The sequence below is a fragment of the Onychomys torridus genome, chromosome 17 (genome assembly GCF_903995425.1).
Source record: "Onychomys torridus chromosome 17, mOncTor1.1, whole genome shotgun sequence".
In the NCBI taxonomy this organism is placed as follows: domain Eukaryota; kingdom Metazoa; phylum Chordata; class Mammalia; order Rodentia; family Cricetidae; genus Onychomys; species Onychomys torridus.
This window is the reverse complement of record NC_050459.1, coordinates 34,135,496-34,147,613: the sequence shown is the minus strand read 5'-3', so window position 1 is coordinate 34,147,613 and position 12,118 is coordinate 34,135,496. Positions and strand designations below refer to the sequence as shown.

At 39.4% G+C, this 12,118-nt stretch overlaps 1 protein-coding gene across 1 annotated transcript; it reads left to right on the top strand.

The window, feature by feature from the left end:
* Positions 1-753: 753 nt before the first annotated feature.
* Fgf20 (fibroblast growth factor 20) lies at positions 754-8,207 on the top strand. The gene is made up of 3 exons (XM_036166945.1): positions 754-1,274; positions 6,113-6,216; positions 7,374-8,207. Exons 1-3 carry the CDS (start codon positions 986-988, stop codon positions 7,617-7,619), a joined length of 639 nt encoding a protein of 212 aa, XP_036022838.1. The 5' UTR covers positions 754-985; the 3' UTR covers positions 7,620-8,207.
* Positions 8,208-12,118: the final 3,911 nt, after the last annotated feature.

Here is a 12,118-nt window from a genome sequence, read left to right as displayed (position 1 = left end):
GGGAGCCGGGTGTTCCCAACCTAAGCTTGATTATGTAAAGAAAATCCCCCATCTAAATGATAAAAGAAAAGAGTAATGCTTGTACATTTTATTAGTGTTTTAAAATTAGTGAGTGAAACTGTCAAAGCTTTGATTTTCCTTTCATGTGTGTCTGGGCAGGCCTAAGCCTCGGGTAACGCCCCTTCTCTTTCCCTTCTCCCTCCTTGCCTTTCTTTGCACCTGTCCACTGCAGGCTCCCAGCAGCTTCCAAGGAGTCCAATCCTCTTGTACTCTCTTTTTCCTCCTCCCACCCATCTCCGATTCTGTACCCCCTCCCCCTTCTGTATCTTGCAAGCTGGGCTCCTTCCCCCTAGCCCCCTATTTCTGCAAATGAGCTCACATCAAAGGTGGGTTGTACAGCCGCGGCCAGACAACACCCTGGTTGTCCCAGAGACAACCCAGAGTACCAAGGGTGTCGGCTGAGCCTCCCCGAATTTGCTGGCTGACTGACTTTGGCCAAGCGCAAGAAGGAGTTTTCTAAGTGCTCGGTGTAGTCACTTCCGAAGAGCAAAAACGTGTTGAGAGGAGGCTGGTTTAAGATTTCAAACAAAAACCAACCTCCCAGGCGCGCATGAAAGGACTTGATTAGCATATGTCAAGAGGACCCGCATATATACCGGGAGTGTATGTACACAGGACGCTGATCTGATCAGTTTGCTGAGCTGGAGCCCCAGCCCCCAGCCCCAGCCTCAAATCAGCAGCCTCAGCTCTAGATGTTTCTGCAAAGCCAGCAGCCAGCTCTCACCTATCCAAGGAGAGAAGATCTCTTCCAAGACAGTGCAGTGCACTGTCTGTGCAGAGACCCCACAGGAGTAACCCAGCCTTAACTTTTTGTGTGCTTATTTTGCTATATTTTTTCCGCATTAGCCTCGCCACCCTTGCTACACTTTTTATTGGGGCTCTCTTGTTTTCCGGAATTTCAACCTTTCTGTCCGGGGGCCCCTCCATGGCTCCCTTAACCGAAGTCGGAGCCTTCTTGGGCGGCCTGGAGGGCTTGGGCCAGCAGGTGGGGTCGCACTTTTTGCTGCCTCCTGCAGGGGAGCGGCCGCCGCTGCTAGGCGAGCGGCGGGGCACGTTGGAGCGGGGTGCCCGAGGCGGCGGACCGGGTTCGGTGGAGCTGGCGCACCTGCACGGTATCCTACGCCGGCGGCAGCTTTACTGCCGCACCGGCTTCCACCTGCAGATCCTGCCCGACGGCAGCGTGCAGGGCACCCGGCAGGATCACAGCCTCTTCGGTAGGTACAAGCATGCCGCCCTTGCGCCCTCAACTCCCTTCCTCTTCTCACCTCTCTTTCTCTACCGTGGCAGAATGAGCAAGGGCTGCCTGAGACCCTAGACCCATTGGGTGCGAGGTGCCGGGCTCTGGGCTTGGGAGAAATTGTCCTGCCCTGGAGGAGCGCAGCTCTTGGTACAGGGCGTGGGAGGAGAAAGCGTGGATGGGTGCCTCACCCCGGGGCACGATGCTGCTCTGTTTTCTCTGCTGCCTGGGGCGCCAAGTCTTGGACTAGGAATCATGTTTTAACCCACCCCCCCCCCCCCCCAGTCTTACCCCGCAGTCCTTGCTTCTCAGGCAGTTTTATTATTTTAAGAGGTACCTATATCGTGTTCTCTTCCTTACACTCATGTAATTCTGTGTCCACCTTTTTTGGAAATTAATAACGGGAAGCATCCGGTATCGTAAAGCATGCCCCGCAGTTATGCGGTTAATCCTCCAGTGTCTCACTCTAAAGGGATGGTTCTTAAACAGGATGTGACTCTTCACAGTTCTACATAGGAGAGGACTGCCTGACTGCAGTTTTCTGAGCTCCTGGCTAGGGGGTCGGGGGGGTGAGTAGAGGGAGATGGAGAGAGGGAGGAGGGAGAAGGACCGAGCATGCCCACCTGGCCAAGAGTCCCTTTAGAAATTGCGAAACTCGAAAGCAGAGATCTTGGTATTGACCTTAGGTAAGAGGAAATGGGAAAGCGAAAGAAGATACGGCTGGGAACGCAGAGAATGGTTTCCACATACAGCCAGTAGTACCTGGGAGCAGAAGGGGTTAATAGGATGAAGCCAATTCTAGATTAGATCAGTAAAGTTTCTACTGTTAATTGCTCCTGGGCCAGCCAGGTAACTAGCAGGCGCCCTCCTCCGTGTGAATACTACTTCCTTGCCTGCACAACAGACAAGATAGGTTAAATCCCATGGTTTGCTAAAGGTGCCTTCTGATTCTAATATCCCGGGATATTTCCCCCGTGGCTACATTTTTTTTTTTTTTCCATCAGTTAACCTGCTAACATGCTCAAGGGACTTTCTTTATCTAACCTGCGATGTCATTGGAGGATGTCATTATATTTAAAAAAATACATAATATCATTTATTTGTCAACAGCATGAGGAAGCCCTACACAACTTTTTTTCCCTCACTATGGAATTTCTCGAGTATATCATCTTGGTGTCGCTCTTTCTTGTCTCATCCTGGTCTTAGCCTGACACTCCCATTTCTTTTTGCACTTGTAGTGCTCATTAAAACTTTGGAGAGTGTAAATCTCCACTTCAGGAGCATTTGTAACCTTAGATGGGAGAATAAGCATGTGGTGGTCATTTGGCTGCACTTAAGGGCTTAGAAAACTTGACTTTTAAAAACCCACGTGTTCGCAGCTTCCACTGATCTCTTCCAAATTCCCACTGACTGTGAGTCAAGAGTGTCATGACCTAGTGGCCAACCTGGGGTCACTTTTGGAAAGTGTTTTTTAAATGGAGGAGGCTGACATTATGTATCTAAAGAGTTTGCTGACACCAGGTGGCCCACTTCTCTTCAAGAATGACTGTAGTCTACTCATTACATAAAAATTTCCCCCAAAGTGCTAACTCTTTCAGGCAAAGCAGCTGAGAGTTAAATGTAAGCAAAATCCGACTTTTCTCCTCATACCAATGGAGTAAGGAAATTCTTCCTGTAAGCCACTTGTAATGTAATTGTTACCTCTTCTGCTGCTATGTTCTGTCTCCTTAGAAGACAGATTCTGTTGGAATAGATTAATGAATACTTGCAGACATGGTAACCTTCCTTGAGCTGTATTGAAATCTGATCCTTTAGGAATGGGTGTGGCATATTCTTATTAGTATACTGTAAAGCTTATATGTTGTGTGATTGTTTAGGAAAATATGACTTTGCTTCTGTATTGGCTTAAGTCAAACTTCGGTGGTAGATTATATAAAGAAACAAAATAATCACTATTATGTAAAAGGAAAACAACCCATATTAGTATGTGAGCCTAAAGGAAGAGCCTCTTTATGATACCTTAAGGTGCTCTGAGTGGCCTAGATATCACAACTGACTGCCAGAGGATAGGGGAAAAGGTCATATTTTTTAATTAACTAATTGATTAATTATTCTATTATCAGCTTGATACAGTATAAATTCTTATCCTAATAGTGAAATGTTTCATTGAGGCTTGCTCAGTAATTGAGTAAAACCAAAACTTATTATAAGCCGCAGTCATCCTAGGGTCCCCCCTGCTATACATATAGCTTCTCTGGTTCTGTGGGTTACAGTCTGGTTGTTCTTTGCTTTATATCTAGAATCCACTTAGGAGTTAATATATACCATGTTGGGACAAGGTCATATTTAACATATGCAATGTGGTGTGCTTCTCCATCCTCTTTTGCTAGTGCCCTAATAGCTAAGTATTAAATGATATCCATTAAAAAAACTCACTTCTGTGATGTTAAAATAAGAATTTTGAAAAAAAACCCTCAATGATGGCTACCTAAGCTATTAAATACCACTAAAATAGTTTTATGGTAATTTGAACACAACACATAAAAACTCAAATTTTTAAAAATTTAAAACCATATCAACTGAACATAAACAGAGAGTTCTTAGTGAGGCTAAAATAATATCCCATCCGAGCTACCTGGATCTCTCTAGCAGAGTTTTTCTGCACAGTAGTATAGAAGGAAGACTTTACCTAACACGTAAACATAGAATCATTCCTTTAGAAAAAAAGTGTAGCCTGAGATCAAACATATTCATTTAAAGCCTTTTCCTTTATTCTCCTCTGTTCTCCATAGATTTGTCTGATGTGGTTGCATTGTGGGTTGACTCACCTGTTTATTATGATTTGAGAAAAGGCTGGCTTTGAAAATGATACCAGAAAGACAAAGGACCTCCAAGTCTTTTTATGGGACACTGGGCATTAGAAAATCTACCTAAAATCTGTGATTACCTCTTAAGGAAAGTGCTTCACGTCTATTCTTTGGAAGAGAATTAGCTTAGTTGCCACCTCATATTATAAATAAGAAAGACTTGTCACATCTCATTTAAGAATCAAACGATTACAAATTACTATGTGGTATACTATTTCTTTGGTGAGAAAAAGGATCAGAATTTAAAAGTGTGGCTAAAATCTTTAGGAGGGGCACAAAAACACACCTAATCTTTTCCCCATCAGTTCCATGAGCCATTGCAAAATCATTTATGCCTGATTATGTATAAGGTTTTACATGTTGTTTAATAAAGCTAAAACTATTGGATATAATTATTCTAAAGATGTGTAATCATTTTTACTTATGTAATTACATATTTTGGATAGCATTATCTTAAGATAAGATTTAATGTGTAGGTGGAGTGTGTCCTGGGGTAGAAACATTGGGTACACAACAGCCACACATACTTTTTAATTTGAGTGAATATTCAGTATAATTTAAAGTAATTACACATTTATAATTATATCCTAGGTGAGATTCCATTTATATATATTTATGCCAATTATGGTTCAGGTTTATATTTTTGTTCCTAACATGGATCTTTCACTGAGGAGCTTGGCAGTGAGTGTGATTTTCCTTCACTACCCCTCAGCCCACAGTTGCACTGTGCTTGTGTCCTGTGGAGTCTAGACCTTCCTGCTGCATTGTGTCTTTCCTGCTTCAGCCTCTCAGTTAGGGAGACTGGCTCTTTCACACAATTCACAGGCTATGTAGTGGTGTATTATGCTGTAAGTAAGATCCCTGAAAGTCTAGAGTTCTACTAGAATGGAAGTTCTAATAGTTCCAAAGAGCTCATCTGTCTTCCTAAGAATCTATGTTGTGCGCATTTTGTTTGTTTGTTTGTTTTTGCCAAAGAGCAAATTAATAATCTCTATGTAGAATAGAGCTTTCCCTATCAGCCAACAGTCAGATTCTGTACTTTCTCTTGGCTTTGAGAGTATGCCTGTGCACATGTGTACTGCAGTGCCCACAGAAGCCAGAGAGGGCGTCAGATCCACTGGAAATCGAGTTGTAGCTGGTTGTTCTCTGCCATTTGGGTGCTGGGAACCAAACCTGGGTCCACTGTAAGAACAATGTCTTAGGTTTCCTATGGCTGTTATAAAACAGGAACCAAAAGGAACTTGGGGGGGGGGGAGGGGAGGATGAATTTCATTTGCAATTCCCAGGTCACTACAGAAGGAAGTCAGGTCAGGAGCCTGGAGGAAGGAATGTTGTTTACTGGCTTACCTCTTTTTTTTTTTTTTTTTTTAGCTAAGGATTGAACCCAGGAGGCTTGCTTCTTATAGCTCACTAAGTTTGATTTCTGATAGCACCCAGGACCACCTGCCCAGGGACTGAACTATCCATATTGGTCTGGGCCCTTCCATATCAATCAATAGTCAAGAAAATTAACATGGCTTTGCCCACAGGCCAACCTGATTAGACGCATTTTCTCCATTGAGGTTCCTTTCTCTGAGATGACTCTAGCTTATGTCAACTTGATAGAAAAAAAAAATCAACACAAGCTGCAAGTACTCTTAGTTAATGAACCATCTTTCCAGCCCAAAAGAAGCTTTTTAGAAGCTTTGAAATAATTTTATACCCATATGAAGTATCAGAGATTGGTTTGCTTCTTATAAATGAAATCAAAATAATTCATGGAAAATGGTTATAATTAACTGGTAGAGCCATGGAAGGCCAGAAGTAACTCTGTCACCTATTCATCCATGATGACACTAGCTTCCTAGTTGTGGAATGAATGCTTAAAAGTGCTGATCTTTATCACTGTCCTTCCTGTAATTATATGTTCATTAATCAATCCAAATCTTTATTTTGTTTAAAAATTCAGGTATCCTGGAATTCATCAGTGTGGCAGTGGGACTGGTCAGTATCAGAGGTGTGGACAGCGGTCTTTACCTTGGAATGAATGACAAAGGAGAACTCTATGGATCAGTATGTATTATCATTTTTGATCATTACAATTCTTAATTATGAATCTTAAAATTATGACTTTAATTAAAATGTCTATCTATAATGACTGGTAGGCATTATTATATGTGACTGACATAAATTATATATTTCTACATACATATATAAAAATTGGAAACTAATATCCTAAATTTAAGTGTGTTGAAGTAAGAGTATAGTCATTCAATATTGGTTTTTAAGTTTTCAACCATTATTGCCATAATCTCACCTGATCTTCCTGTCCATTTGTCCTGAGTCTTTCCAATTCTTATATATTTTGATCATTCCTACCAGAAATAGAACATTGGGTGTCTTCTCTGGAAAAACAAACAAATAAACAAAAAGATTATAATGTATGGTGATCTGAAGATAGAATTAGAAGACAATTGATAGAATTTTGAGAAAGCACATACACACAATGTTCATGGTATGTGTTGGAATAAATAAACAATTGAGGTCTCACCTTTAAAATATATGTATATGTGAACACACACCCACACCCACCCACACCCACACACACAGAGAGAGAGAGAGAGAGAGAGAGAGAGAGAGAGAGAGAGAGAGAGAGAGAGAGAGATTTTGAAAATAAAAGAAACCGTTGAAGTTCTACTTCATTTTCCTTGATATTAATAACAGCATACTCAGAAGCTAACCATGGGGAATTTAATCATTGAATAACACATTTATAAGATGGTATCTGACTTGCAGTGGTGAACCTGAGTTAGGAATTTAAATTGTAGCAAGGTTTTGACTTTTCCAACTTAGTAGCAGAGATTTAATGTTCCTGCCTTTGGGATCTAGCTCATGATGAGACAAGACAAACTACAGACCCACTTAGTGATGGTAGCAGGTAGGAGATAATACAGAACACAGGAAGGCTCACAATATTTATTGCATGTTTGAAAATAAAATCAAAAGTTGGAATATTTGGTATAAAGTTCCTTGAACTACTAGATAAAGTGATACAGAGGAAAAAAATTGTACATGATGTATGAACAAAACCAAAATAAAACATAATTTAACTTGACATGAAGCTATAAGCAAAGACACACTATAGAGTTGAAACTTTTATAGGGAACATATTTTGAAGTCATTTCTAAAATGCTTTCTTTCTTTTCTCTCTCTCTCTTTTTTTTTAAAAGGAGAAATTGACTTCGGAATGCATCTTCAGGGAGCAATTTGAAGAGAACTGGTATAATACTTATTCATCCAACATATATAAGCATGGAGACACTGGCCGCAGGTATTTTGTAGCACTTAACAAAGATGGAACTCCAAGAGATGGTGCCAGATCCAAAAGACATCAAAAATTTACTCATTTCTTACCTAGACCAGTAGACCCAGAAAGAGTCCCAGAATTATACAAAGACTTACTGATGTACACTTGATGAACCTGGAGCCATTATTTTAAAGTGACAGTTCCTGTTAAATAACACTGAAGATGTTCAGAATATTACAAAGTCTGTTTTTCACTGAGAGACTATATTTGTGAAGAATATTGAAAATAAGGAATTAACTTGAAGCAAAGCAAGATCATTCTTCATGAATGGATTATATTTCCTCAGACTCATTGGCCCCGTCTTATCAGCTGACTGAAGCTGAAATCATTTAATCTGTGGATAATGTGAATCTTGCTGCTGATGCCTCACCTCTCTGAATAATGTTTACTTGGACAATTACCTTAAGAAGAGATACTTCATGTTGAAGAAGTGTATTGAGATGACATAAATACCGCCTCATAAATTCTGAGGACTTTGTAGAAATTTGCAGGTTATAACATCATACATAAAACAAAACAAAAATCAAAATTGTAGATGACTTTGAGCTACAAAACATTCCACACCAGGATGGAACATTTCTTTTACAAGAATGGACCTATTTATATGTTTTTCAATGTACAAATATTTATTATATATATTTATTTATTAAAGAGTTTATTTTTACTGGTATATGAAGACTATACAAAATAAAACAAATAAAACATCAACAAAATGTCCTTTATTGTTCCATTACATTGTTTTTGTCTTGGGCTGTAAAGAAGACTTCATTATAACCGCAGAATAAAACTTCCATTTGTTTTTTTAAAATTAAGTAAAGTGTAGGTTATATTTCTATGCAATGACTTGCCTTCTAAGTATAACATAGGTCCCTTTTGGCCATGAAAAAAAATGTTTTATTGATTTGTTTTTAATTTAACACAGGTTTGAAAGGGAATTAAACATTTTTTATTTTATACTTTTGAAAACATTGATTTTTTAGGCAAGAGCTGTTCTATTATAGAAGATAACTTAAAATGAGAAAATTCTAAGTCGCCTAGAAAAAAAAGTCTTTATTATTTAGAGCTTATGATATTGAAGTTATCAAATAATATAGTCAATTCATGTTTACTTGTTTTGTAGGCTTCATATGAAAAAAAAAACCAGTTTCTTTCACCCCATGTAATAATAGAAAGAATTAGTCCTTGTAGAACCTCCATTATCAGTAGCAAGGTCTTACCCACTTGAGTTAGGTGTTCTTCCCATTGGTGCATCCAATATTCATTAATGGCTACTACATACTAGACACTGTGTTGAGTACTAAGGAATGTGATGATAAAGACTGCATCATGGAGCTTAATGTGTGGTCAGAGAAAGTTTTAGAAAACAAGGAGATTAATAATACCCTAAGTGTGAACTGCAATGTAATTCAACAAGTTTTACACACTAAAAAAAAAAAAAGTAGAGAACAGACTCAGAGGATGGATGGTCCAGGGAAAGCTTCTTTAAGGAGGTGAAATTTTTGGTGGACTCAAGAAAGAGCTAGCTGGGCTGAAAGGTGTAGATAAGGGAAATAATAAATACTCTTTCCTTCAAAAAATCTAAGCTCCTGCATGTCCCATTCATAACTTCAAAGATGTTGGTGGCCAGGCAATTTCCAAGGGGAATTTTTCAGGAGAGTTTAACCTCAAAGATACTCATATTTGTACGAAATATGTAACCGTTTGCTTTCCCACCTGTTCACACATTTTTTTGTAAGGGAAGCAGGACGTTGGTGGGATTACATCTCTATTTTGCCATTTGTCAGATGAATGAGAGTACTAATTCTTATGAATGAAGGAGTTGGAATGGAGAGGATTCAGCAGAAACTAGACTACTAATTGCATGTAAATAGTATCTTGGTTGCTTGAATCTAGATCTGAAAAAAATCTCTCCTTCACAACACAGAGCCACAGCATTTTCTTCATTACATAATCAAACATTTTACTGGGCATAGGGTAAACTTTTAAAGTTCATCTAGTTCCAGTAAGAGTGACCCTAAGCTTAATTCTAGAGCTAGTTACTTGTTCAAGGTTGACTAATCATACATACCATCTTAGTCACAGAATCTAATATAAGGATCAACTAACTGGGTCAAATGAAGCCCTTCCGGGGTCTTCCCGAGACTCCAAAGTAAGACAGGTTTTCTTCTGACATGGCAAGGATTAAGAACCAAGTACATTTCCAGTTTTTGGTTCTCAGTGATGACATACATGAAAACCCAAAGCAGAGCTGAATTTCAAAACGATGTAAAAGAGAACTGACAGAGATGGTCTTAAAACCCAAACAAGAACGCTTAGTTATCTGGTGAGATTTTAGAGCCTTCTGTTTCCTCACCCCTCCTTTGTTCTTTAGAGAAAGAGTTTTGATATGTAACTCCACTAACCTGGAACACACTCTCTAGACCAGGCTAGTCTCCAGTTTAGAGAAACTCTGCTTATGCTCCTGACCCTCACTGATGCACTACAAGTAGGTACCACCATGCCTGTCTGATCTCCTTCTTTTTAAATCAAAGTGTTGATAGCTTTTACATTGTGACTATCCTATCACTTAATATTGGATATGTCTGGAGTATAAAATAGTCCTTTTAGTTTCACAAGTACACAAATTAAAAGCAACTGAGCTGTAGGAACTCCTATGTATACCCTATGAATTTCTTTCAAACATGAATAGACGTATATAATGACATTTTGGACTTTTAGATGTCAATAAAGTATTAATAACATTGGAGACACCTGGGAGAAGAAGAAATTTATGTTTAATTTCCTCTGAATCTCTGCCCAATGCTTGTGCTTCTGTGCAATACCTCCCTGTGAAGTAGGTGTGGGTGCTTCCTAAAAATGGAATAGAGAAAAGTGACACATAAAACTCTGTTTTGTATATGCTTTCTAGCAGTAGGGATTGTCCTTGCTGAATGGATGCGATAAGCACCCTGATGGGGAAAGCCAGAGTAGAAATAAGCTTCAGGTGGCCTGTAGAAGCCAAAGATAACACCTAGCTGATAACTAGCCCAAAGCCAGTCCTACAACTGCAAGACATCAATTTCTGCCAGGAATGTTAATATAATTGTATTAATTTAAGGACAGTTCCATATGCTATAAATTTATGTAAATTTTCAATGTAAAGATTAAAAAATTAATAGCATCAAGATATTTTTTGCATGACCTCCAAATCCTATGGACCTAAAGAACCCCAAAATGGATCATTTTAATGCATGTCTTTCATACTGCTACCCCAAAGGCTTCATCAGGGTACAGTGTAATGTTTCAATTATGTGGAGCATATACATTGCCTTACACGTGTAGTAATGTACCTATTGAATGTTCTATAGTAAGTAGAAACATTTAATTTGCATTATTGTTTTGCTGAAAATATCCTACCAGGTTTTCCTTTTATCTTGTCACAACCCCGACCATCCATGACTATTCTAGAATGTGTTCCACTCAACTTTAATTGGTATTTCTAGTTGTTGAAATAGCAAAGCTTGATCTCTTTCCTGAAAGACCATACCCCCAGCCCAAAGGCATTGCATCTAGGGCTGAGTGAGGTAGGATATTTTAAGATCATAGCTGTTCTTCATGCAGAGCTTCTGACGGGCAAGGCTGTCAGCAGGTAAAAAAAGTTCCCACATGTAGTACAAATAGCTTTGATTCACATCAGATTGAATAACCTTACATTCAGGTCCCCAAAGTGCATTAAGGTTGTACTACAACCTTGTGCTCCAGCCTTTCTTGGTAGGACCAGTTTTCAGAACAGAAATGCTGGAGAACTATGACAATATCATAAAAAGAGCCAAAGAAAATCTTGAAGCTGAAAAAAGAGACCCCGAAGGCCTTTTCTTGTATTGAAATTCCCTCGCTCCCTTTTGTTAAAACATTTAGCATATTGTTGTTCCTATGTCTGAAACTTCCCTTATGGCTTGTAGAACACAAGTTCTCAGCACATAACTGTTATTATCATCATCATGAGAGCAGCTGTGACTACTTGTAGTGGACCCTCATGGTTAGGCTTGTTGATGTTCCTGCCTAGAGGAAGGGTTGTGAGGATGTACATTAGACCCTCACTTGTATACTTCTCTCCACCTGTGTGCAATTCCTGAGGTCTCAGAGGCTTGGAAGGTAATAGAGGATATCACAGGTGGAAGGTTGACTAAAAAGGAACCTCTATTTGTGCTGCTGCAGGGAGACCATCATTCACACTAGGGTAAGACTCTATGATAGTGTAGCTATTTAGGAGTCATCAAATCTCCTCATCTATAGACCCAATAAACTCATTGATTCCCCAAGCTGAACTTGGGTGACCTCAGACTTTGGTCTGTTGATGCCCTGTCTGGAGTGAAGTGACATTTGTTCACATCTCCTTGGAAAAATCCACACAGCAGCAGCTTCTGATTGATTAAAACATTTTCTTCCAAAGAGAATTTGAGATTGTGTATATTTCTGGCAGCCAGAAATCACTATACTTTTTTAATTTCATCAAGAGCCCCCAGCCCCAGTAGTTACTGTTATAGGGAGCAGAGGGCTGTAGAACCCAGTTCATGCTTACCTTACATGGCAATAATATAGATATCCAGTATTGGCTAAGAAGACTAG